The sequence below is a fragment of the Cebidichthys violaceus genome, unplaced genomic scaffold (genome assembly GCF_023349555.1).
Source record: "Cebidichthys violaceus isolate CVI_PGR_0920_01 unplaced genomic scaffold, fCebVio1.0.p SCAF_23, whole genome shotgun sequence".
Classification (NCBI taxonomy): domain Eukaryota; kingdom Metazoa; phylum Chordata; class Actinopteri; order Perciformes; family Stichaeidae; genus Cebidichthys; species Cebidichthys violaceus.
The window spans coordinates 239,537-266,756 of NW_027176406.1; the positions used below are offsets into that span (position 1 = coordinate 239,537).

At 45.6% G+C, this 27,220-nt stretch overlaps 1 protein-coding gene across 2 annotated transcripts in view; it reads left to right on the top strand.

Annotated features, from left to right (window-relative positions):
• The first annotated feature begins 1,430 nt into the window (after positions 1-1,430).
• LOC137878731 (microtubule-associated serine/threonine-protein kinase 1-like) overlaps positions 1,431-27,220 on the top strand; it is a 37,468-nt gene continuing 11,678 nt past the window's right edge. Inside the window, exons 1-9 of one of the 2 annotated variants that reach the window (XM_068719136.1) lie at positions 1,431-1,518; positions 8,206-8,237; positions 17,823-17,917; positions 19,025-19,100; positions 20,359-20,428; positions 22,487-22,647; positions 23,644-23,719; positions 24,545-24,754; positions 26,107-26,208. In XM_068719136.1, coding sequence (XP_068575237.1) covers positions 1,480-1,518; positions 8,206-8,237; positions 17,823-17,917; positions 19,025-19,100; positions 20,359-20,428; positions 22,487-22,647; positions 23,644-23,719; positions 24,545-24,754; positions 26,107-26,208 — 861 coding nt within the window. In that variant the 5' untranslated portion in view covers positions 1,431-1,479. The remainder of the gene's footprint in view (positions 1,519-8,205; positions 8,238-17,822; positions 17,918-19,024; positions 19,101-20,358; positions 20,429-22,486; positions 22,648-23,643; positions 23,720-24,544; positions 24,755-26,106; positions 26,209-27,220) is intronic. The other variant, XM_068719137.1, reaches the window with a different exon arrangement.

Consider the following 27,220-nt stretch of genomic DNA (forward strand, 5'->3'; position numbering starts at 1 on the left):
AAGCTAACCCCCTGCTGCCACCATGTTTCCTTTTGTTGATACATTCAACATCTGCATTGCATTGTAGAGCCACCAAGTGGCTTATAAGTAGCCTCAACTGCAGTGTTAGCATCAGCCTACGTTTAACCCTCAACACGACCCGAAAGGTGATTAAATGAGCACAAATGTTTACTGCAACGTGGGGCGACGCTATCGGTTTCCTGTGGACCCTGTGTCGCTGTCTGTGGTGCTGAACGTGTCACCAACCGGCCTCCGTACACCCACTATTCACAACACCCACGCTGTCGTCTGAAAAGCTTCAACGTCCCAAATGTGAGCTTGAACTACCCCGCGCCACGTTCATGGTATAAAAGCAGCAGCAACAAACAAAAAAAAAACCTAAACTGAGCCCATGTAGTGTGAGCTGTATCTGTACGCTTCTTAGTTCACGCGGAGACTCAGCCGCGTGAACTAAGGAGGAGGAGGGGCTAGAGGGATTCCCAGAAAGGAGGGGTAGAGGGGGTTACAAATATCGCGTTGCTGCTGTCGCCCCGTCCAGTCACCAGTGTCAGAGGAAGTGAAGGTTGAGGAGCAACGGACGGAGCGAAGGAAGCAAGCAGACGAGGAGTTCAAACTTGCGTGTTTCGGAGGAGACGTGAAGCGAGGGGAGGAACGCGCGCGCTGTCCTCGTTCCCCCGGTGACGCTAACGGGAGCAGACAGCGGCGAATCAGCGGCAATGTCAGCCGGGCTCTAGAGGATGAAACGCGTCTCGGAGCAGCGCCGCCGCTCAACAACTGTACGGCGCAGTAGTGTGTAAAAAAAAAATCATCGCCCCCGACCGTCATTTTATTTTTTAAACCCGCGCGGAGCTTTTTTTGAACACGCTGTCCTTTTGTGGGGCGAATGTGGGGAGAGGCTCGCGTTTCTTCGGGAGGTTCTTGCGGAGCAACAGAAGAACTTGGGTCGGGCTCGTCCTACGTGTAGCTCACTTACACATCTGTGCTCGGGCCTCCGGTCGGCTGGGCGGCATCAAAGCGCACAACAGACAAAAAAAAGAACCCCACCTCTGGGCAAAATGTCAAGGATGCTCCGAGAGGGAGCGCAGACCGCAGAGACAGCAGCATGACTGGCAACCCCCGAGACGCAGGTTAGAAGTGGGGGCTGAGACAAACTGCTTTTGTTGTGTGTTTTTCCCAGAGACATTTTTTTGGGAGCTAGACGGAATGTGACTGCTTGACATGCGCGTGTTTTCCTGGGCTTCTTCGACGTGACACTGCGTGCGCCTCTTTGGCTCCGAGTGCGCCAGGACGCTGCTGCTGCTGCTGCTGCTGCTGCTGTTGCTGCTGTGCGGTTCGGGTGTGAACCGGTGGATGCCGCAGCCCTGCCGGGTTGAAAAACATCTTAATAGTGAGGGTGGGTGGGGAGGGGGGGGGGGAGAGGCTGGGGGGGTCAAGAGATTGTTTTAGTGAGGGGAAACCCCCGCCGCTCCTCATTACGCCATGGATGACTCGGGGATAATCCGGCGCCGGAGGCTGCAGGTGAGCTGGTTCGTCATCGTCATCCTGTGATGTGTCATTTACTATACTAAAAAAACAACAATGTTCCTATTGTTTCCAGCTGTAGGCCACACAACAAGACACATGTAGTCCACATGTAGTTTTATATGACAAGTTACTGTGAGTTTCAGTGTATAATAGAAATCCAAGTATAACCTTTATCAATATACCTGCAGGCCTCAGTATATATCATGACAGTATTTCCATTTCATATATTGCAGTTGTTTTCATGATGGATTCATGATTTTCTTCAGTTGGATATTCGGTGATGCCATCATAAAGCTTTTCTTTGTTGGTCCAACAGTCCAGATCCAAACATATCCGCTTTGGTATAATGTTAGACTGGGGAAGCTGTCAAACCCTCACACTGGAGAAGCTGGAGCAGTGACATTTCTTTTGTTCAATATTAAGAATTTACTTAGTGATGATATAAAAAAAAATTGCCCTTTAATTTTCTGATTGCTAATGGATTAAAGGAGCCATCTGTTTCAGCAGCAATCACAGTTTAACAATACAGCAATCTGCAGTCTCATCACTAAGCAAAGCCCCCAAAAACATGATGGTGTCCTTGCTCTGTGTCTCCCATAATGGGGGTCAACGTAAACGTAAAGTGGTGACCCCATAGTTTTTGATAAATACAGGACATCCCATATGTTCCCCTAACAAAGCTCACTTCAGGATCGTTTCTATTAGGCGGAGCTTACACATCGTCTCCTTCACCAAATGCTGGTAATGAGTCGTCACTCATGCATACAGATATGGCGCGTGCAAACCACTGCGCTCATCCATTATGAAGCAGTCTGTTTAACCACGGGTCATACACCCCCCCCCCCCCCATCTTTGTGTGATTTAGTTGAGTGAACTGAGCGGGGATGAGCAGCCTGCAGGCCGGGCGTATAGAGAGCAGCCCGCCCTGCAAGTGTTTGTGCATTTACTTTCTTGAACACTTTGGTTAGTGTATATTGCTGAAAAAAAAATGGAGAATTCTCTCAGTTGCAGCTCTGAAGCTACTCAGTGGGAAAATTGACCCCCATCATTGTGAAGAGATCGAGAGAGAGAGAAAGAGAGAGAGAGAGAGAGAGAGAGAGAGAGAGAGAGAGTGTAAAGGAATCAAGGGAGGATTAGTAATGAGGTGAGCAGCTCACCGCTCTGCCGCCGTGATGTATGACAGGAGATGCGAGGGAATTAATCATCATAGAGTCAGACTCGCTATGTCACTGGCATTTTAGAGATATTGGCTGGCCCGAGCTGAATGATTTGCTGTATGTCTCTGTGTGTGTGTGTGTGTGTGTGTGTGTGTGTGTGTGTGTGTGTGTGTGTGTAAAGTGTGTGTGTAAAGTGTGTGTGTGTTGACGTGTGATTGGCTCTGCTTGTCCCGCTCAAAAGCCTTGTTGTCACTCCCCTGGGTCTCATCATGCCAACCGTCTCTCTCTCTCTCTCTCTCTCTCTCTCTCTCTCTCTCTCTCTCTCTCACACACACAATCATTCTCTCAGCACCATATGGTGACACCCCACCCCCACCCCCACTCCCTTGCAGTTGGGGTCAGGGGTCACACCCGTGATGCATCGCTTCAACATGACTAACGTGAAATGAACATTTTTGTGCCTGCTGCACGTTGCGTCACTTCATTTGGCTCACTGGCCCACATAGTCACGCAAAGCAGATATTTAGGACCCGTCGTGCTTGTGTTCCACCTGGAAAGTGGAAGCTAGTTAGCCTAGCATGCTAGCATTAGCACAAATCCTCACACGACGTTACTTTTTGTTTGGTTTTATTTCATCCACCGCTTGAGTCGTCGGCTGCCCCTGCTCACTCAGTGTCGTGTTCGATCCACATTATACAGGAGCGGGTCTAGCTAGCATTAGCTGTCTTTCTCTCTTGGGTCCAGTTGTGGTGACGGCTAACGACCGGAAGCTCACAGAAATCTAGTTCTGTGACCACAAAACGTACACGTTACCCGTTATTTGTATTAAACCACGGAGTAACTTAAGCTTCGACTTTTTCTCATCAGTCATTGTCATGACAGGCATGACATTCACATGAAATAGAAATAAGATAAATGGCGGCACAAATATAGGCACCAGACCATCAACTTCTACATGACACTCATCAGCCTCTTTCCCTTTTTCCATCTGTCAAACCCAAATCAGTCAGTCAGACTCTGTCAGACGCTGCACATGATGGCTGGTCCTGTCACTGTGTCTTGGCAGCAGGACGGTCCTTGATTGATCCCCATTGTCCGTCTCCGGGTCCACGCCCCAACCATTTTTCTTTCCGCAGTGTGTCCACAAAATGATTGGACCGGCCGGCCCATCCTGATAGAGCTGCAGTTTGCTTTATAGGCCTGCAGCTCAGCTAATGCCTTTTATATTATGACTGGGACTTTTTTTTTTCTTTTGTTCCTTTAGTGCAGGAACGATAACGTGAAGGACACAACAGCAAAAGGACCTTTTTTTTTTTTATAGGTTCGTCATATTGCAGGAAAACACGAAGCAGGAGGCGGCGTTCACGTTGAGTCTCAGTTATGTTTTACTGCCTGCATTGTTTAGCCCCCTGGCATGTTTAGCCCCCTCGCACACTAGCTGACTTCACCTCACAGAATGGCTGAAGAATAGCATGCTAGATAAATCGTACTGCATTTGATTGGTTTAGTAAAAAAATAATAAAATGCAGATAAGATTTATGAAATTGACAAATTTCAACATCCTTCTCATTTCTGCACATTCAGGCCTCAGGTTGAGTGTATTAACAAATGATTCATCTGGAGTGACTCAACACGAGGCAACCATAGACACACGTGCATATAGCGCACACACACACACACACACACACACACACACACACACACACACACACACCGTGTGAAGGCTGCTGTCGACCCTTTAACGAGGTTATTTGCTGCCAAAGAGAACGCACTCCGACAGAAGGAGGCCATCTGCAGGTTCGTTACTAAAAAGCCCGACCTGTGTCTGTAAACACGGAGTAATATTAAGGCGGAATGCTCACAACCTCAGCTACACTCCCCGAGAGGAAGAAGCAAAAAAAAAAGAAAGAGACGGGAGCAAAAATAGAGCGGAGCTGTTTGGCTTTCTAATCTGTGATCGGTGGGCGTGTCATGTTTGTGACGGAGCCTCCCGTCTGTTGTCAGTCACCCTTCACCAACCACCAGACTTCATTAATGAGACTCGTGGGGGGGGGGGGGGTCTAAATGCGGTTTGCACGTCAGCCTCAGACGACGTCTTATTTATTTTTTTTAAACAACGCGCTGTGACGTGGGAGACGCAGCCGAGCAACGAGCGTGGAATTCTGACACACTAATCACACCACAGGAGGATGGAGCCACCGAGGATTTGGGCTTCAGGAGCTGAATAATAGCGAAGATGATGAGTCCATGATGATGTCTTGTCTGCTTATTCTTCACTTTGCTGGAAAAACGCAGAGACTGTGAGTCACTGATGCATGTTGGGAAGCGGACCAGTGTGCCACTCTCCCTGGCACAATGACCGCTGACAACGTCGAGATTGGAACTGGGAAATGAGCTCTCTCTAGCTCACCTTTTTTTGCAAATTAAATGTGGAATTGGGGATTATATTGGGGACATTCAGGGAGATAGTGTGTGACACTGATTACTGAGAGTTGTAATAAAGTGAGGGTGACAGAGGAGCACTTTAATGGAATTTCTACTGGGTTAATAAAGGCCATGTCACCTGAGGATTGATTGATTGAGCTACCTGCCGCAGCACCGGGATGTAAGCTAGAGTCCAAGGGAGGAGGGAAGCATCATATTCATAGTGCCGGTTTATTATTTCAGGCACCAGTAGACGGCTGCACGTTGTTTAATGTGCCAACTGGCTCTTTTTTTTTATTGTCTAGACATGCCTGGACATTAAATAGTCCCTCAGAGGGACATCAGACAGACAGTGAGCAGATGTAGGTATAGCAGTTGTTTTTTGTGACTTTAGGGCCACTTTTTGATTCTTAAAAACTTTCCGCGGGCCACTTTTAATATCTATAACATGATACAAAAAGGAGAAAAAAACAAGCTGGGCTGTAAATATGTGCTACGACCAAAATAAATATTCTGCTTACCCTCACCCATCCCCGCCTGACATTATGAATCCACATTTAATGTATTCAGGGTCTTATTTCTTCACCGCACGCATCAGGAGCTTTTACTGGCACTGGGGTTTGTCTCCCGCATCACGGCGGCAAAACACGGTTGCCTCTAACCCGATGATGTGCCGTGATTGGCTCAATTAAAATTTAGCATTTGAATTTGACATTTGAATTCTCTTCACCAAATTGAAACGGCCTTAAACGTTATTAAAATTCATCCCGAGCGGAACATGAATGTCTTGCATATACTGGCAATGTGTCTTATAGCTGTAAAGACATCAGACACTTTTGACACGGTTGCGTTTACACTGGACTGCTGCTGCTCTGTAATACTTAGTCAGGGCTTGTTTGAACGGTTAACCCTCCTCATCAGTGGGAAGCCTTTACCGAGGCCTCTCGCTCTTGTAAGTCATCTTCCCCTCGGCTCTGACGGCTCAGGGTCAGTTAGCCTGATCAATGAAGGACAAAGCGAGCTGGAGATCGATGGGTTGAATATTCAGTCGTCCTTGTGAGGAGGGATTTGTCTCCGTGAACGACCTAAAACCCTGGAGACAAGCAGTGGAATAGCTTGTGACCGGCTTATGAAGACTATTGTTTTTCTATTCTTCTTATCGGGGGAGTGTTTTCCACTATGTTTGGTATATTGTGGTGCCTCACTACTCCGCTTTCTCCTCTAGAGGTAACAGTAGACTTAATCTTATGGATGGTGACTGACGACTCTGCTGTGTTGTAGGTTTGTCCTTGTAATGCACACTTTAATACATATGCTGTGCTTCGGTGGAGATCAGTAGCAGGTCCACACACACACACACACTCACATCTTGATCTGAAGGTTAACCTTATAATTGCATTGACTGTGGTTAGAAGGTGGTCGATGCGACGCTAACAGCACCTTAACAACATTACCCTGCGTGTGACAGGAGAAGGTGTGAGGCGGCTAATGCATTAATCGCATCTGCTGCTGTATACTGTGCGATGGCTCACATCTGAGACACTCAAAACGGCATTTACTGTTTCTAGGACACACACACACACACATACACACACATACACACGCACACACACACTCGAGGGGTTAAGATGGAGGCAAGAATACTCAGGCTCAAGGGTAAGGCTGTGGGCATGATTCATCTCTCTCTCTCTCTCTCTCTCTCTCTCTCTCTCTCTACTCCACCCTTGTTTACACCCTCTGCCCCCTCCCTGCCTCCATCTCTCTCTCTCTCTCTCTCAGCGTGTAGTGTTTTGTAAAGAGCCAGCCTGTGCTGGCATGAGATCTGGCTCTGCTCAAACACTGTTTTCATTTCGGTGCAGTGAGTGTCGGCGGCCGCTGCTCGATGTACTCTGTCCATCTGGTCTCAGGAGATGGGAGGATAGAAGAGAGAGGGAAGGGGGGTGGGGGCGTGTCCTGGCTCAAATTAACAGCCTGACTGGTTTAAAAACATTGATCCAAATACATCATGTACATACAGTCACATTTTTAAAGTAAGTTCTAGTCTCACACACACACACACACACACACACACACACACACACACACACACACACACACACACACACCACTACCCGCTAAATATCTAATAATCTAATTTATGGAAAGAATAAAAAGCGATTTCAGTGAAGCAGACAGCGGGGTCTTCAATGTGCATTTGAAGGATATCACCAGAGTGTCAAACTAATTCAGCAGCAAAAAAAGGCTAAAAAGATAAAGATAAGAACTAAAGCCAGCAGATGAAAGTGTAAGAGTGAATCACCACATCAACTGCCGATCAGGACAAAAGACAGAGCAGGTCTTGATTCATTGTTAAAATCATTAAAAAGCAAAAGAAGCATGTGCATACAGTCAGTATACCATCATGCGTAGCATAGAAGTGCTGACGCTAGTTAATGATGTGCTAACGCACTCTGCTAATGTTAGCTCCACAGGTTTTTATGGAGAAGAAACCCAACGTTTTAGAAACGTACATATCTCTCTCCAACCTCTCCAGGTAACGAGTATCACAATTACAGTTGCTAATTTGTATCAACTGTAAATGCTAGCTAGTTCGCTATCACGGACAATGTGTTCACTTAGAGTTGCTGGGAAACTAACCGGAATCTGCTAACGCTAGCATAAACACCGATAGCATCCTGTTGTGCCTCGCTATTGGTTGGACAGTTTCTTTTTGGGGCGGGATTTAGTATATATATAGTTAATCGGTTTCTGGGATCGTAATTATATCCTCATATGAACATAGGATGGCAGAATCTTTTCACCGATACTTCACTAAGTGAGTTTACGTTTTTCTCTCTACCTGATTAGGAATTCATGGCTTCTTTCGTTTTTTTGTCAAATCCCAACATCCTGTTTCAAGTATGAACATCCAAATTAAGAAGGAAAATGCTCTCAAATGTTGACTTAAAAGGGAACTTTACATTTTAAACTTAAAGGCCTGTCTACATACTGTATGGTGCAAACGGCATGTTTTACTTTATTGCTCACGTGAAAATATATATATGATTATTCTTTGTACCTGATCTCCCTCTTTTTTTCTTTTCCTTTGTCTTTCATCCAGAAGGATTTGCCCCTGCCTCGCAAGAACAGCAGGTGAGTGTTACTCTCGTTCACCCTTCCCCCTGTCTTTTCCATCCTCTCTGGGGGGGGGGGGGGACCTGGTCCCTTTGTGAAGAAAAACAATCGCATCAAGGGAAGCTGCTGAGCATGATCTACATGTTGTGGTTTGAGGATGCTTCAGTGGTGCTTGTGGTGTGGAGTGTGTAGTCCTCGTGTGAATGGAATGGGGGGGGGGGGGGTCGGCTGGAGGGGTGCCGGGGAGTCTGCCGGAGTCTGATTAAAGCCGGGGGCCGGGAGCTCTGGAGGCTGTCCATGGTGCTGAAAGCCATTCTGCCTCTCCCGGTCGCTCAGTTACTCGTCTTTATCTCCCCGCTTCTCTTCTCATTGCTTAGGTTATTAATCTGTTTCTATTCCGCTCTCATTTCCACCCCTCTGCCTTGTGGCTCTGCTCCACCTAACCCTGTTTTCTAAATCCCTTCTCTCTCGCTCTCCTTTCTATCTCCCTCTCACACACTCGTCTGGTTGTTAGTTTATCAGTATATTGCCAATCGGCTTTAGCCAACCCACGGGCAACAGAAGTATAAAAAATATACTACAAAACCAGACACATAGCGGGAAAACAGTAAGAAAAGACAAAAAAAAAAACACAATCACACACACAGTAAGTCAAACTTAAACAATATTTTTAAAGGCTATGAAAGAACTTTGTCTTGATATAGTGAAACATTTCAGAGGGAGGTATTGTACTGTATTTATTTGACAGCTGTAGTTTCAAGTTGCTTTGCAGATTGAGATTGCTTAATGAGTACTTTTGATACTTCAAGTACAATTTTCTGTTGATACTTTTTACTTGAAGTTTCTCTGATACAAAACGTTTGTATCAACGATAGATAAAAAGTGAAAAGGCCGCTCGTAGTGTATCACCCCACTGTTGAGTCTTACGGCTCTCATCCCAGCAGCCTGTGGTCTCCAGTCGCCACAGGCTGCTACTCTCAGAGGACAAGCTCTAACAAGTCCACTGTTCAGCTCCACACCGCAGCCACACCAAGTTAGCCACTTGCTGGTGAACATATCTCCCTTGTGAGTGGGTGGAGACCAAAAACAGATCCAAAATACAGAGTGAATGTTGGACTTACATTTGTCAGGTGGCCAGAAACAGAACGATAGGCAACTGTTTCTAAACAAGTTTCTCATAAAAACCTTTATAAGGTGATCAATTTAATCAATGAGGAAATCAATTGATACAAGTTTTAGTAATATTTATAATGTGTTTATTAGTGAACTTTAGGTGTTGGTATCTGTTGGAGCCTTGCTGTTTCCAGTCTTTATGCTAAGCTAAGCTAACCAGCTGCTGGCAGTAGCTTCATATTTAGTGTACAGTCATGAGAGTGGTATCGATCTTTTCACCTAACTCTCGGCAAGAAAGTGAATAAACGTTATGTGGATGGCTTATAGATTATTATGAAGAGGGTATTAATAAGACATATAGCATGTTAACACTTCTCTTAAGTTTTTTTTTTTATTGTAATCTCTTTGCTCCACTGAGTAAGAGTGAATCTGTGTGTGTGTGTGTGTGTGTGTGTGTGTGTGTGTGTTAGTGGTCACAGCCCACTACCTCTGTCTCCATCCCGTTCCCATTTCCTGGCCCCATCCATCTTCTCTGCGCTGCCCCCTCGTCCCAAGTCATCATGGGTAATCGCACACGAAATGAAGCAGCAGGCCCCACTCTGCTTTGTGCCCTCCTCTCTCCACCTCACCGTTGTCTTTCACTCTCCAACAATACTTTCCATTTCTGCCATCATGCCTCCCTCCGTGGGACGCTATGAGCCCGCCATCCATTATAGATGAGCTCAGTGGAGCTGGCATCGCATTCAATCTGCCTACTGCATCCATTCATGGGCGAACACAGCCATTCAAAGTATCTACGTGTGTGTGTGTGGGGGGGGGGGGGGAGGCACACATCGTCATCGGTTACGCTTTCTCTAATGTTTGACTCCATTCAACATCTGTTTGACAGTTATGCAACAGGCCACATGACCGTGTCCCTAAGTCATGTCTTCGCTACCTCCTGCTGCATTCACTCACGGTGTCCACTGGCCTGCGGTTGAAAAGCTTTTAACTCCATGTCAGGTTCTTTCAGCGCGCAGACATCGAGAGCACGGAAAACCTCCACCAATAAGTCACACAAATTACGCTCTGTACCGCCTTTTGTTGTTCCTCTCTAAAGGACAGACCCACCCTATCACCCAACATCTCTCTCTCTCTCTCTCTCTCTCTCTCTCTCTCTCTCTCTCTCTCTCTCTCTCTCTCTCTCTCTCTCCCTCCCTCCCTCCCTCTCCTTCGGGTCTTGCCCACACTTGCCCAGACATCGGCGCACATCTAAAGCTTGTGGGAGAGCTGCAGTATGCGTTGCACCGCAATGACATATTCCCAGAGACCCGCTGCTTTCTGACTGCTCTTCCCTTCGTCGCTCGGCTGTCGCTGCTGCTCCGGTTACACAGAGTTGCGCCCAGATACCCAGCGAGCAGCATGTTTCGACGCACTAGAAGGTACAACGAGAGCAGCGATGATTTGGCTCCTCTGTGCTGTGAGGTGTGGTAGCGCTAGCTTCCTGTTCATTCCCCTCTCTCTCTCTCTCTCTCTCTCTCTCTCTCTCTCTCTCTCTCTCTCTCTCTCTGTGTGAGTCTACAGTGTCATTGCAGTATACGTTACAAAGTGGCTCGTATTGACTGTGTAACTACTGAGGTCACTGTGTGCCAAACTTGGTTTCAGATGTCTGCTCTGTTCTGCTGAATGTGCATGTCGAGAGTCTTAGTGATTTTTAGTATAATACAGAATACTGTTACTGGAGCTGTTAGTGTAAAGTTCCGGCAAAGGATGCAATGAGTAAATTGCAGGATCCTTTCAAGTTGCATGATATGCGATATGCTAATTTTAAAGGGAACATTCGCCATCTTTTATGCGGACGTCCAATCATTGACCAATTGATGGTAAATGCAGTGGATTGAATCAATAAATTCCTCAACAATGATCGAGAATGCTCAGTTTGCAGCGGCAAAATGTGTCATCCTCCCTGAATCCAGCGTCGCCATTTGAGCTGACAGTGACGTAGTTGGAGGCAAGCAAGAACTAAATGCCGCTATTTCAGCTTGGGTGTATAATCTCCGCTTCTGGGAGCGTGCTGTCGAACTTCCTCATTCTCATTTGCTTCTATTGCAAACTAGCTACGCTTCAAACAGCAAAAAGAATGCGTGGCAGAATTGCAGAGGACGCTGTGGACGAGGACACTTTGTCTGTATCCGACATTCGGCAGCGAGAGCAGACGGTCTGTGGGGACTCTGGGCGGCAGTAGCTTGCGCGCAATGCATCCTGGTACATGTAGGCACTGCCGACACGGTCAATATAGCACACATAAAGGAATTGATCGCTTCAATCGACTACATCGACTATGAATTGTGTATTCAAATCAATTTAACGTTAAAGCACTTAAACCGACCTCATCTGTTGTGAGATAAGTGAATGCGATCTCTTTTTAGCCTTGCTAGCGGCGTGTCTCTGCAAATGATGTCAGTCAGTCCAGCACTTTGGTCCAGACTGAAGTATCTCAGTGTTCAGTAAATGTTAGCATGCGATCATGCTGAACTAAGATGGCGATCGTGGTGAGCGATGTACCTGCGTGATTGCAGACTCTTAGTCTTGAGATATAATTTGGGACTTTGGAAAAGAAGATGCGTTTGAGAGAGATTCCACTTTCCTTTCAGAGACTGTGGTATTTTGTTGTTGTTGTGAGGGACGACCCTCATCTCCTGGCATTCGAGTCAAACTATTATTAATGCGTTTTAACACCAAAATGACAACAGTGATGTTGTTGAAATGAGGCTTAGTCAGAGCCTCAAGACTGAGATTTATTCGCCACTACATATTATGGTTATTCTGATTTTGTTGACCCTTCTGGAAACACAACATCACGTCATTGAAAAGGTGAGTCATCACAGCTAGACCTGCCTGTAGACCGATGCACCGCCGGGCGTGGTCAATCAGTGATTGCATGAGCCAAGTATGAGTCAGACAGAGCAATGACTTCCAGATGGGTTTTCTCTCCGCAGTCTGATTCGCCGATGACGAGAGGTGTTGATCCTGAGGGTCATCTGGGGGGATTCTTTACCCAACCTTTAGGACTCTTGTGCAAGACCTCGAATCTCTAGCAGCTGTAGTTGGCATTTTACCGTGAAGCCCTGACAGAATTTTCCTGCAGGGATGAATAAAATCTCACATCATCGCATTTCTTGGAATAAATCATTTTAGCGCTATTTTACCTCTGCAATTTTAAATTGATACTTTCAATCCCGCTGATGTCAACAGCCTGAAAGTTTGTGCTGTATAATGGATGTCGTGCTGAGTCTCTCAGAGTGACTTCATCCCCCCCCCCCCCCCCCCCCCACTGATCAGGGATTAAACCGGCTTCTATTACGGCAGAGACTCTCGCTCTCGGCACACCTGAGCCCCAGACACACGGACAGACAGATGGAAGTAACGCAGGAAGCCTCTCCCTATCTGATTCCTGCCACAAACAACCAAACATGGAATCTTATTTGAATTCAAAGTCCTCTCTAAATGCCTAAAATGACTGCTGAGCAATGCGTGAAGTTTAGGACGCACTTCCCTCTAGTTGCTGGAAAGTCCCTGCCGGGGAAAAGAGAGAAGAAACGAGATGATTAAGATAATGAACGTGACGGAGGTGGAGAAAGGGAGGGAGCGTGTTCAAGAGGTGAAAGGAGGAGAGGCTGAGATAGAGCGCAGGGCCCTGGGGTGATATCTGTGTCGGCTCTTCCATTAGGGACCAGCTCACTAAGGTTACGTGAGCATGCCAGACACGCACACTGGCTTTAACTGCCTCACTCTCACTCTTTCTCTCTCTCTTTCTTTCTTTGGTTTCTCTCTTTCCCTGTCTTTCTGCTTTCTTTTATTCTTTCTTTCTGTATTTTTATAACCTTAACTACGCACGGCAGGTCTGTCGCGAGCTGTTGAAGGTTCTCCACAATGCTGAAGCCGGTGTACAGGCATGCAGTACGAGTGATATTCATTAATCAAAGAGTGTCTCATTTTATTTCAGCCTTCCCAAAACCAAAAATATTTTACCTTATCATACATATAATGTTGTATATTTAGTGCAACTTGTTTATTGCATGGATCATTTTTTAGCTTCAAACGGCCATCAAATGCATATTTACTGTAAGACTCCTTTTACAGGAAGAGTCAGTGTGTGTGTGTGTGTGTGTGTGTGTGTGTGTGTGTGTGTGTGTGTGTTTCCCTCGGGTGCTTGGGCTCAGGTGCACTGCGCTGCGGGGCGGTGAGCTCAGAGTCACCCTCGCACACATACAGCACATCGTCTCAAACACTCTTCCTCTGTAACTAAATAACTCATTACTCTTCACTTAACCGGTTATGTGCAAAAAAAAAACCCAAAGGAGGTCAGCGGGAGGCCGGGACACCTGAGTCAGACCAGAGAGTCTCTCCTTCTAAGTGCTGCAGCTTTTCCCCCCGGAGGAGCCCTGTGTTCGATTCACACACAAAGCTGATGGTAGTACATATATGTGTGTGTGTGTGTGTGTGTGTGTGTGTGTGTGTGTGTGTGTGTGTGTGTGTGTGTGTGTGTGTGTGCTACATCTCCCATTAGCTTCCAGTGAAGGGCCCTGTCTTTCCTCTCCTCTTAGAGAGATGAGACTCTCATTCAGTTTGAGCCTCCTTGTCCTCCACGGTCTCCCTCTCAGGGCCTCTCTTACAGGAAAAACACTTTTGAGGACACGGGCTTCTACAGCAGCACTAAATTTACCCGTGCTTGATAGATATCGCTGCTGTCAGCTGCTGTGTAATCCCCCAGACTGAGACAGAAAGAAGAAGCAAAAATATTCCAGACTGAAGTGCTTTCAGGGATGTTTGGGACCCCAAAGAGCTGAGGGACGTGGGTAGGAAAGAGGCAGAATGTTGGACTTTTCCTCCTGGTTATTGTGTTTCAGGCCAGGCGATGGTTTTGACATTTAACACAGTGTTCGGTGCAGTCGGGTGGCGACGTGATGGAGCAGAGGGAGGACAGTGTGGGGCCTCAGGCTCCTCACCACGACCGCCTCCTCTGTCCTTTTACTGCTGCTCACTGACCATGGCGGACACCATTGTTGGATTCACTCACTTAAAGAGGCTCAAACAGGCTAATAGGAATCAATACATACTGTCTATATGAGAGACACATATCTGTTACTGCAGAGTTCCCACTATGAAACTTTACTTCTCTCACATATTTACATCAGGGCTGGACAGTAAGGGTTGACATTGGCAGCTATTTCTACTACCGGTATTCTGTGTACCAGAAACTGAGAACTCTTCAGATTCAAGTATCAGATAAAACACAAACTACATATCATATTGTTTGGTTACTGTAGTAAAGTTGTATTCTTTTATGTCACATTTGTATTAATAAACTGACGTAGAATCTGAATCACTCAAAATACAAAGTGACTAAAAATGCCAGCATCCCTAAGATTACGTTCCTCTTTTTCACAATTTCCCTTGTGGTCATTTTAGGGAAGACTATTATTTTGGTTATTGAGTGTCACTGGGCCAGCCTGCCACTGGTTTCTTCAGCTGATGTCAGGTGATTTGTTTGACTTTACTTCTTCTGCCGCTCCCCCTCCACCACTGGCAACTGCGAACTCGAGTGACTTTTTTAATTAGCAGTATTCATTTTCCTCCTTTCTCCTGCCACTCGCTGCATAGCAACAAGCCGTCATGTGACCGCGGCTCCCTGCCCTCTCCCGTCCCCTCCAGGGTCGTAGACGCCAACTACATCATTTCCTCGGGTTTTTTCGCTCCCCAGGAATAAAGTGCTCCGTTCCCCCCCGTGCTGTTATAAAACTCCACCCCAGAGATGCATACAGTACAATAAAACCATAAAGCACTGAACATGCGATGCTTGTTTGGTTATCTCTTCCGCCAACATCTCCGTGATTTATGCTCGCCATTATTTCTTCCTCCCATTCGTTCACCCTCTCACGCTGCGGAGGTAAACACACCCGTCTTCCCCGACCCCCTCACCGGCAGTTTCTTTCCTCCCTCTCCGCCTCCGCCTCACTTATCCGTCTTATGTGTTTCCCTCCTCCTCCTCCTCCTCCTCCTCCTCTTACGCCTCAGATCTACTTTCTGTTTGACTTTGCACACCGCGGCTACATTTGCGCGGTTTTGATATAAATGGGCGGTTGGGTTTGATCAATATTGAAGTAATGGGGCCCCCCCCGCTGTTAGGCAGAGGGAGGAGTGTGAACATGCCCGAGGATTGACGGCTCCTGTTTGTCTGGCTTTGTCAGAGCCGTACTTTACCCTTCCCCCTGTGTCATCTGCTCCCACTGAACAATATTCCCCCGTGTGCTCTGTTTACGCCCTCTATGGTGTTTGTGCTGCGTGAATATACGTGTGTGTGTGTGTGTGTGTGTGTGTGATGGTGGGAAAAACTGGGTCATGTTTACCTTGCGCCTGTGTGGGTGATGAGCACCGCTGAGAGCGCCTTCAACCTGCATCTCTAATCTTTTGTTTTTCCTTTTTTATTTTTCTCTGTCTCTACTGAATTTGCTCTCACCCCCGTTCCCCCCCCCCCCCCCTTAGAAATGTACTTGCTTTCATGTCAGGATCGAGCTGACATCCCCTATCTCCTCCCTCTACCTCCACCCTAGCGGGGTGCGTCCTTCCCCTCTTCTGATCTTGAACGACCATCGAGCGGGAAACCTACAGGAATTCAAGTCCAAGCGCTGTGTGCGTTCCTATGTTTACAGCCAGCCCCCATTGATTTCCTGCAGCGCTTGAGAATCCATTAACCAGGAGTAGTCCTGCCGCTCGGTTCGAATCTCTCCCAGTCTTTCTGCCCCACCGAGGCGACAGGTATCGGGGGATGCAGCCGGGATCAGTTGCTGCAGCGACCGTGTTACACTGAGATTATTGTGGGCTCCAGACGAAACGGTTTAAGGTTAAAGAACAACGCCGGGATTTAATTGATCCAGTTCGGAAAAGTGTGAAATGGCACAACAGCAGTTTATCGGACCTGCCCGTTAAAATCCAACCTATTGGCATACGCGATCAATATCAATGAGGCCAGTTAAAGATGGGATCGATCAGGGCATCCTGTGTGCGGTCAGAATAATGAAAACCGATAGATGAGATGGCGCTGCCTCTGTTTTGTGAAATTATTGTCATATTGTTAGATGGGAGCGACCGAGAGAGGCTGGCTTAATTGTCTGCTGGTATGACTCCAACAGCCATTTTCACCATATTTGTTGTGTCAGGGCACAATGAAGCTTGGCTGATGCTGATGCTGCACACGTGTAGATATTACTTTGCACCACTCGACAGCGAAGGGGAAACTGACGAGGCCGAGTTAGAGGCCGGGTTCAAAGTACAGAGCTTTTCAGATTTGTGTCAAGAGCTTTCTTTTTGTTGTTGTTGTTGTAGTTGTTGTTCTTCTTCTTCTTCTTCTTCAGACCAACTTTATTTTCATGTGGACTTCTCACTGCACTATTATGGCCTCTTTGATTTGTCGTTCCTCGTCACATGACATGCGGTGCAGCGTCCCTAAAGCTGAACTAGTGGCTTTGTGTGAAAATGCGTGATCCCTTAGATCCCCTGATTGGCTCAGTGCCGTCCAGTAAATAACGATGAACACAGCCGGCAGTGTACGTCCATCTATGGGAACATTATGGGATTGAAGAGGAGAGATTTGCACAAGTGAAACCGCAGTATGCTCCGTTTTTTTATGCATTTCAGTCGAGTTGAGATTCTTCCCTCTAACTAGCACAACCTTGATTTTTTTTTTTCACAGTCACGTGAACCCACGAGAGAGAGAGAGAGAGAGAGAGAGAGAGCGAGAGAGAGAGAGAGAGAGAGAGAGAGAGACGAAGCGGTGCTGTTTGCATTCCGTTTGTTCTGTCTTCTTTGTTCCCAGCTGTTGATGGACCCCCCCCCACACACACACACACAAGTCACTACCTTGGAAACCAAAGCGTATTATGTCGCACATACTTTGAAAAGCCTTCGCATTAAATTGCACCTGCGTTCTGAGGAAATACAAAGGGGATCGCGCACCAAAAAAAGCACAAGAACACAAAAAGCTTCCTCAATTCACTGCATAATGGTGTGTGAATTGATTGATTGATTGAGTATGAATGAATGTGTGTGGAGTCCACAGGCAGAACTGAGGTGACTCAGTGTTGTACTGACTGCTATTAAGTGTCCAAAACATAATTAATTGAGGCTATTTTTTAAAAACCATTCTCATCCATCCTGTCATTTCTCCCTCGCTTGTCGTCACTACTCTCTGTTAACTCTGCCCCCCCCCCCCATCATTTCTTATCTGGGCCGAGCGGAGGCAGACAGGGATGGATGACTGAGGAAATTAAATTCTCCTTATCGCCATCGTGCTCCACGTAACGAGCCGACGTGCGCCTCTCCTGCACGCACATTTCGACTCCGTGATTGCAGTGTCCTCCCTTGTTTACATGCGTCTCTCTCTCTCTCTCTCTCTCTCTCTCTCTCTCTCTCTCTCTCTCTCTCTCTCTCTCTCTCTCTTTTTCTTCACAGTTGCCGTACAAGCAACAGGAAAAGTCTGATCCTGACCACCACCTCTCCCACGCTGCCTCGCCCACACTCCCCTCTCCCCCTCCCCGGGCACCTCGGTACGTAAGGTCCTCAGCTGTGACCTGTTCTTCTTCATTTATTGACGGAGGACAAGGCAACTTTCTTCATCCCTTGGATTCCACAGAATCTATTAAAGAAAGAATAAAAAACAGTTTAAGGATATAACCTGTTTATTTTCTGCCAATTTAATGGGATTTTCCTGCCTCGGCTGGACAGCTAAATTTATTTTTTAACTGAAACTGAAATTGGTTAATTAATCATAATCCCATTACGTAAAGACATTTTGAAAAAAACATATTTATTTTCTTGCCAGATTCAGAAGATTGATACAAAATACAAAATCCGCAGACCAACACCTCTAGAGCTCACTAATTAAAGTGTTCTTTTTTGTTTATTTGGTATCTTTGCACCTCAGTTTTTGTACACTAACGTTTCCATCCTGTTTCTAGTCTTTGTGCTAAGCTAAGCTAACCGGCTGATGGCTGTAGTTTCATATTTAGCGTACAGGAGAGCGGTATCAAACTTCTCACACAACTGTCGGCAAGAGAGTGAATATGCAAATGTCCCAAAATGTAAAACTATTCCTTTAATTAACTGAGTTTGGTTTTATATAAAACAAGTAGTCAATAACAAAAAGCCCCATGCGGATAGATCTCCATCTGTGTTAATCCATCAGAAGTCACTTTGACTGGCCTGACCTGACTGATCCCTAAATCTGATACAGACGAAAGGTTTGTGTAGATTACGCCTCGTCTTTATTCTGGCTGCTCCCTTAAGTTAGTCGGCCTGATATAGTCATCTATGAAAAAGCCCTCGATCATATCTCTCAGTCCAGCAACAAAGCATTCATCAGGCTAAAAATCAATGATGGGCCTTTATGATTTTGAAAAAAATCAAAATCGATTTCAACAACCCTTTTACCCCCGAAAAACCAACCCAATGTTCGTCACGCTGTCGTATTGAACCACAGAATCAGAGGCGCTTTACAGGGAAACTGAGGACGGCGTGGTAAGATGCTTTAAAGTGTGCTTTCCTGTGGTCATTTGTTCACAGGATAACTTGACTCTTCGTAACATCTCCTTTTACCACATGTATGTCTCCCCCATTGCGTCTCATCCTGTGTGCACGTCTTGTCGTCCCAACAGGAAGCAGCCCCCTGGACAGCCCGCGAAACTTCTCTCCCAGCAACCCGGCGCACTTCTCCTTCGCCTCCTCCAGAAGGTCTCTGCATATGTCGATTCCAATTTCCAATTGTTTTTGAGCCGAAATGGTGTGAGAGGGACAGAATGCCAGACGGACGAGGGGAGACAGACAGACGGACAGAAGTCAAGTCAGCGGGAGATGAAGGGAGGGTGGGGGGGGGGGGGGGGGGGGGTTAGGAGGGAGAACGAGTGAGCGTCAGAGGAGAGAGGAGGTGGGGGATCTGTTGCGGTGCGAGGTCTCGCTCATTCCCGAGGAGCGGCGAGCCTCCCGCTGCACTCGTGGGTTCTCGCGGTGTGACGGGCTGACTCATGTATGACGGGGCCAAACCATCATCACAGTGTTTATTCAAGCTGCTCTGCTGACACATGGTCGGTGTGTGTGGACGGGTGGCCATGAATATGTTCGTATGAACGTGTTTTTTTACCATTGACTTTATAGTAGAATTACAATATTACAATACATTTAGACAATAGCGACCCTTTTTAAGTTTCAACAAAACAATGCCTCCGTGCAGAAAGCCGGGTCCATAAAGAAATGTTTTTTTTCCCTGTTCAGTGTGGAGGAACCCTGACTTCAGCCCCATCCAACACCTTTGGGTTGAACGGCCACAAGCCAGGTCTCATGTGGGCAACCCTGATGCTCTTGTGGCTTTTCCGAAGCCATTATAGCATATTTAAAGAAGCCAAAGTGACGGCAGTAGTGCAAAATAATGTGTTCTATAGGCAAAGATGGATGTGAAGAGGCCCAATTTAGACCACTATTTAGATCTCTCTCTGTCTCTCTCTGTCTCTCTCTGTGTCTCTCTCTCTCTCTCTCTCTCTCTCTCTGTCTCTCTCTCTCTCTCTGTCTCTCTCTCTGTCTCTCAGTCAGACACAGTGTTGGGAGTATAAATCCTCTGTCCTCATTTATCAAATCCGTCTGCGTGCCTGTCACTGTGCGACCGAGGCACACAGACGCAAAATGAATGGGTCTTCTCACTGAGAAAGGCCCCTGGGGCAAACTACATGTGATAGAAGTCATTGGTCTAATGAATGCAATTTGTGTAGTGCAGCTGAAATTGAGATGACTCCACATAATATGGGGGGAAAAGGTGATCAGGGTTATGTCTACAGTCAGTTGTATTAATTCACAGGTGCCAACAATATTTTAGAAAGTTAACACAAGACAGTCGAGCTAATGTGTATCTGGGCTTTATGTATTTTGTACGATGTATTTTGTATGATGTGTGATGTATGTGCCAGGTTTTTAACCAATGTCACATTTGTGTTCTCTGCAGAGATGGACGACGATGGTCTTTAGCGTCTTTGCCTTCTTCAGGATATGGCACCAACACTCCCAGCTCAACGGTAAGTAACTTCACTCCCTTCCCGAAACTGACTCTACTTCTCTCTTGATTTATTACCTCAGTAAACATCTTAACATGAGTTTATTTTCTGAATCGCTAGTTTCAAGTCTTTCATTTAGTAAATTTCAGACCATTTAGAGTAAAATAGATTGTAAAGCAGGGCGATGCTTTAGGGCGGGGCTATCTTGTGATTGACAGGTTGCTACCATGACGTTGTCCGGTCTGGGAGTTGTACATGTTTTCGTCTTACAACTTATTCTTTCACAGTACATTTTTACTTCAGGAAAGATAATTGCGACATTTTGGTTTCCTAAAAATGTCTTATTCAGCATTTGGTTGTACTTAGCTCCACCCTCTGGTTTCACTTCTGGCTGCAAAAAAAACAAGATGGCGACGGCCAAAATGTCGACCTCGAGGCGTCCACTTCTTATACCCAGTCTATATGTACAACAACTAAACCCAATCAGCTCAACAGAGAAATATAAATGTTTATTTGATTGTTAGCTATAAGTAATGAAACAGTTGAAATTGTTAACTGAAAGAAAAATAGCTGAAACTGTGTGAAGTGGTAGAAGTACGAATACAAATTTTGATATTAAATCTAAATATTGACCGTTCAGTTGTTGTAACAATATCCACTTTAATATCATTCTTAATTTTAAACAATGTTCAGTCTATAATTCATTCATAGCAACATATCTGAATCATGTCGTGTTGGCGAAGGCGTACTCAGAAAGCAGTTTTACACCAGCTATAAAAGATTGTGATAAATTACAGTAATCAACTCAGATGTGATCTCTAGAGTCTCCTTTTGCATCCTTTGTCAGATTCTCACCATGCCAAGACTTATTATTATCATTAAGGCATTGCTGTTTAAAGCAAGCTTCATCATCATCGTCTTCAAATCTTTCACTTAAAACACTCACACAACACACTGAAACGTGGTCCATCTCCAGCATCACTTCTTTTTCTCCCCCTCGTGTCTTTTGGTGTGTCTTGTTGCATAACCGCTACGTCAGAGGCCCGGTTCCTGCTCTCCATCTGGCTGTAGACGGGTGTGTGTGTGTGTGTGTGTGTGTGTGTGTATGTCTGTGTGTGTGGGAGGGGGGGGGAGAAACCGGCATGAGATGGAGCACATTCTGCTCTAATTTTAACACAGCCAGACACTATAATTAGAAGTAAAAGGAAATTTTACTGAATTAATACTTGACTTTTATAAATGAGAGTTGTGGTGCACAGTCCTAGCTTCAGCTCTGTCTGCTCCTCAGTGATCCATTTAAAGATATAATCCAACACACTTCCACACAAAAGATTCCGTCACTGACTGATATCGTGGTTTCATGAATTGCTTTCTTGCCAACAATTATATGGGGAGATTGACACCGCTCTCACATTTGTACCGTAAATAGGAATCTACTGCCTGCAACCTGTTAGCTTAGCTTAGCACAAAGACTGGAAACAAGGGGAAACAGCTAGCCTGGAACGTAACTCCAACTATAAACTCCCCGCTTACCGAGACAGTGGTTCAGAGATTGGATAGGTGGAGCGACCTCAACGCAATCAGTAGGACATGCATGAAAAACCCAAAGGGAAATTGAGTCTCCACTCTTGTTTCATCCACCCTTTTGAGTCTGACCGTTTTCAGTTAAAGTCTGTCACCTGTGATTGATCGGGGATCGATCTTTCGGTTAGCAAAGTAAGTGGACGAGGTCCAGGTCTCACGGAGGCAAATGACGGGGCGAGACGAAGGTTAGTCTGTGAGACAGATTGATCGGTCTGACCCAAGGCTCATTGGACACTTTCATTAACTTTTAAAATCTCAGTTTGTCATCGGCGGTGTCCACAAGGTCTGCAAATATTGTAATAATAATAATAAGGGTGATTGTTCGTCCATCTCCACCCACTCCAATATTCCCTTTTCTTGTCTTCATCTGCCAACTTCTCCCTCTGCTTCCTCTGCTTCCCCTCCTCTCCCCGCCCTCGTCTGCTTCCTCTTCCTCCTCCACCCCTTTGCTCCTGCCTCCCCTCCTCTTCCTCTTCCTCTTCCCCCGTTCTCCAGTCCTCCAGCTCCTCTCAGGAGCGGCTGCACCAACTGCCCTTCCAGCCCACCATGGATGAGCTCCACTTCTTATCCAAGCACTTTGGCAGCACCGAGAGCATCACGGATGATGATGGGGGCCACTGCTCTCCCCACATGCGCCCGCGCTCCCGCAGCCTCAGGTCAGCACCACCACCACCAACACCACCCATGAGATTAAATCAGTGACATGAGCTGCCCAAAAGCACTATCCTCTTTTTTAAAAGGACTCTCTATAAGCAGATTTACAGGGGTTGCCCCTGCTTGATCTCGTTGTTGCTTTTATATAACTTCCTGAATGTTCCTGGTTTAAAGCTAACATGTCTGATTTGATCAGCAGGTGACATGAGCCAATGAACAGAGAAAGTTAGCGCTGTGTGTATATCAAGACAAGGTCATAACTCGGTTTAGCATGACCAGTAACTTATGGTAGCTAATGTTAGCCAATGTTAGCAAACTTCCAGCTGGATGCTTTGAGACAAGCTTGTTGTTAAAGTGAAGAAGAAATAACACATTCCTCTTCAAAACAAAAATGTTAAATGTATCATTAAAACCAGTAGCTTATGTGGGCTAATGTTAGCAAACTAGATATTATAGATGTTGCACTATAATGGCCATTTTGCTGCCTTTTATTGTACTTCTGTTACACTGAGCGTTAGTATTGGCATTATCAGTTCAGCAAGTAGTAACATATGCTCACTTTAAATAATGTATAAACAGTTAATTTACTTCACTTAAAGCAAGGCTAAGTTACATATTGGCTCAGTAATGTCAGTTCCAAAGCTAGCTTAGCTAACGACAGCTAACATTAGCTACAATAAGCTACCGTATACCAAACCAGGAAGGCTGTAGCAGAAAAAGCCAGTGAGCCAGAGAGAGCGTTTTAATTCCTTTGTAAATAAGGATAAATAATGTGTTATTTTTACTTACAGTCTCATTTTAATGTTGAAGTTGAACTGCTAACTTTGTCTTTTTATTGGATCATTTTAAGTGCTAATCTAATCTTAAGCACGGTTAAGATGTGTTCTTTATTACACAAAACACATTATAACATAATAAAAAAAAACAAATGTTTTTAACTATATTCCATGTTTTTCTGCCCCCCCCCCCCCCCCCCCCCCCCCTCCCCCCCCCCCCAGCCCAGGACGCTCCTCCTCCTGCTATGATAATGAGATAGTCATGATGAACCATGTGTACAAAGAGCGCTTTCCAAAGGTGAGACGTACACACACACACACACACACACACACACACACACACACAAAGCTGCTTCGTGATAAACATCATATTCCATAAAAAAAATATACAAAACAGTGAGCAAATCCTTAAGCCGACTGAGCATTAAACCAATTTTTCGAGCCACAATAACGTTCTAATCCTATTTAGTCAGAGCTCATATTTTAGAGAAATAAAAAGGGGATATCATTTATGATTGAGCATGTCCAGAGATCTGTGTATAACAAATGCACAGTAAACAGGATGTTTTTAAACATAAAAACAGGAGCCATGGGGGTCGTTAAACCATAGCAAACAAGATTATGTGGCACTGCCAAGTCGCGATACGTTTACCCCATCAGAGAGAATATTTAGTTCAGTGCACTTAGAAATGCTGCCACAGCCGTGAACAGTTGAACAAAAGAGACTTTCTCTTTTGCCTCATTTTTCTTCCTTTCACACTGTTGGCTGACTGAGGTCGGTATCAAAAGGAAGCGGGCTGACAGCTTCCACAGAGATAAAAATCGAGCCTTAGGAAATTGGGCAGTAATGTTTGGAGTTCATTCGAGGTAAAAGCTCTTTGGGCTTGTCCTCACACAAGTGAAATGGAAAAAAAAAATTGCCATTGCATTGAAGTCAGTGTAAAGCAGCAGCGCCACACTGTCTGAGGCACAAATTAAATTGCTTTCTGAACTTTCCAGTCACATAGCTCTGGGTCTTCTAAAGAAATCTTTTTTTAAACATAATCCCTGCCACTTCTACTCCCACTCCCCATTCTCACTGTCTCTTTCTCTCGTGCTCCCCGCCTTTCGGGATATCCACCAGGCCACAGCACAGATGGAGGGGAGGCTGGCCGACTTCATCCAGGCTTTCTCTCCGGAAAACGTTCTTCCACTGGCCGATGGAGTCCTCAGCTTCATTCACCACCAGATAGCCGAGCTGTCCAGAGACTGCCTGGCCAAATCCCGCGATGGCCTCATCACCTCTGTCTACTTCTTTGAGCTGCAGGAGAACCTGGAGAAGCTTCTTCAGGATGTGAGTTGTAGAAAAGACACAATGCTGACAAACTCATTTAAAAGCAAAAAAGCAAGTAAGCACTGATGAGTTCATTTGCATCAGAGCTGGGTATCAAACTGCAATATCTTTTGAGTGGCAGGAACAAAATTACACTTTTTAAGAGAGAAAAAATCTTTTTCTGCACAGAAAAATCTATTTCTGCACTAACACACTTCTCATTAAGATTTTGATATAAACAATGGGAAACCCGACAGTTGAAGTCTGCAGTTCAGCTCTATGGCGCATTTTAGCATCTTTTAGCTCATTGTTTTCGTTTCACAGCCTGCATCGTTAACTGTTTTGATTCAGTCTCACGGCTCTCATGAATTATATTTTCAGCAGCAGCTGTTTGTCTCAAATATCTTTGAAAAACCACCAAACTGAAGACAGACAAAGTTAGCGACTAGCTAGGGAACGTAGCGGAGCATTTAGCTAAAGCTAAAGAGCCAGATAGTTTCCTCAGGAGTGCTTGGTAATGTCCAAAAACGTGAATATCGACCTCACATTCATCACATGAACACAAACATGATTCTAAATGAACACTAGCGTTGCTTTGTGTCTGCAGGATGTGTAAACAAGCGCTTGCTAACACGTTTGTCATCAGCTATATGTTCGTGTTTAGAGCTTGTTGTGGTCAAAATATGTAATAATTAAGGTTGACATAAATAATTGTCACCGATTTTAACTTTTGAGAACATTGGTTTCTTCTGTTCGACAATATATCAACAAATAATAAGTATTGGTTAGTAAATTAAGTTAGTATTGGTACAAAGACTATCATATTTCACTCGCATTGAAAAGCTTCAAATGATACCCCTGGGTACATTCAAGCAAAACAGACCCAGAAACCAATACATCTATCCTCTGCTGAATGAGCGATGCAATGTGATGCCGTTGGAAGGTAATTGATGGATGGAGTCGGCTCAAGTCTTCTAATTTCATTCAAACCTGTGAAGCCTTTGAGACGAGACGAGATTGGAATTGCTGTGGTAAATGCAGGCTAATTGCGCTCGGAGCAGATAACAGGTATCAGGCAATTTCATCGCCAACCTCATTTTGGCGGCTTGATTAGATCGCTGTGATTCTTCTGGGTTGCCTGGTTTTGGTTCGATAGTATCGGCTGTTTTTTTTTTGGTTTTTTTTCACGATGAGATATTCTCATTTGTCACAGCTTTTTGAAGCTTTTCTCACTCCCCCTGTCTCCTTGTCTCTCTTTTCCACAGACAACGGTGTCAGACTTTGCAAATGTTAATGTAAATCTTCTCTCTTTCTGCCGGTGCGTCTCTCTCTCTCTCTCTCTCTCTCTCTCTCTCTCTCTCTCTCTCTGACAGGCCTTCGAGCGTTCGGAGAGCACCGAGGTGGCCTTCGTCACGGAGCTGGCGAAGAAGCTTCTCATCATCATCTCCCGACCAGCCAGGCTTCTGGAGTGTCTGGTAAGATAGCTTCCTGTCCCGCTGCCACGTTCGCAATCCTCATCCTGCCCTTCATCGCAGAACATTTCCACGATTCACGTCCCTCTTGTGACTTAACACAAATCGATTTTCTTTGGATAAACATGGGCACAGACACTTGTTTGTTTGCCGATTAAAAGCATTTAAGCACTCTGATGTGCCACACAGCGGGGGCAGAAAATCAAACTTAAAGAGCCCGGTCCAGTCTGTCTGGATGGCGAATGCATTTGCATTTAGATTACAATTTGTCTCGCCACACTACGACTAATACCAGTCGGCGGCCCCCTGCTGCCGGACCGCCTTCCCGTCTGACTCAGACCGTGACCGTGGTGTCACTTAAAGTTGGAGGATGTCTATGTGTGTGTTTGTCTGGATGTTTCTCTGGTGTGTGTGTGTGTGTGTGTGTGTGTGTGTGTGTGTGTGTGTGTGTGTGTGTGTCTGTGGTTTTATAACCGTCTTTGCGTCCCACTCGATGAGTCATGCCACAGTTTTTCCTCGTAGTATTTGATTACGAGCGACAGCGGAAACAGAGACATGGAGAATTGATACGTCGATGTCATTTCCCAACCTCGTTTTCTGCATTTCGCTGCAGTCGGATTACAGTCCGCGTGAACCATTGCATGTTTTTGACATCGCTAGTGTCCAGGTTTTGGGATCAGCAGCCAGGAGTTTCCGGAGTGGTGCAATGGATGAAACGCTCCTCTGCAACCCAACATGTCAGCATGCGGCCTTAGGGATTAGCTCTGGAGGTTCGGACTCCAGGTTTTTGTGCCTCATTTCTCAGCATGCGATGGAACTTCTTCCGCTCGACAATATTTGTTTGTTTATTATCACACTAACAACGATTTAATTTGAGCAAAAAGAGGTGCGCAATAACAACCTCATTCTCATTCAGTTTTAATACTAACGAGCGGACTGGAGACAAAATAACCAATCAGAAATGTTCCCAACTCTCCAGATGCCTGAAATTCTGGGACAATGTGACACCGTCAGG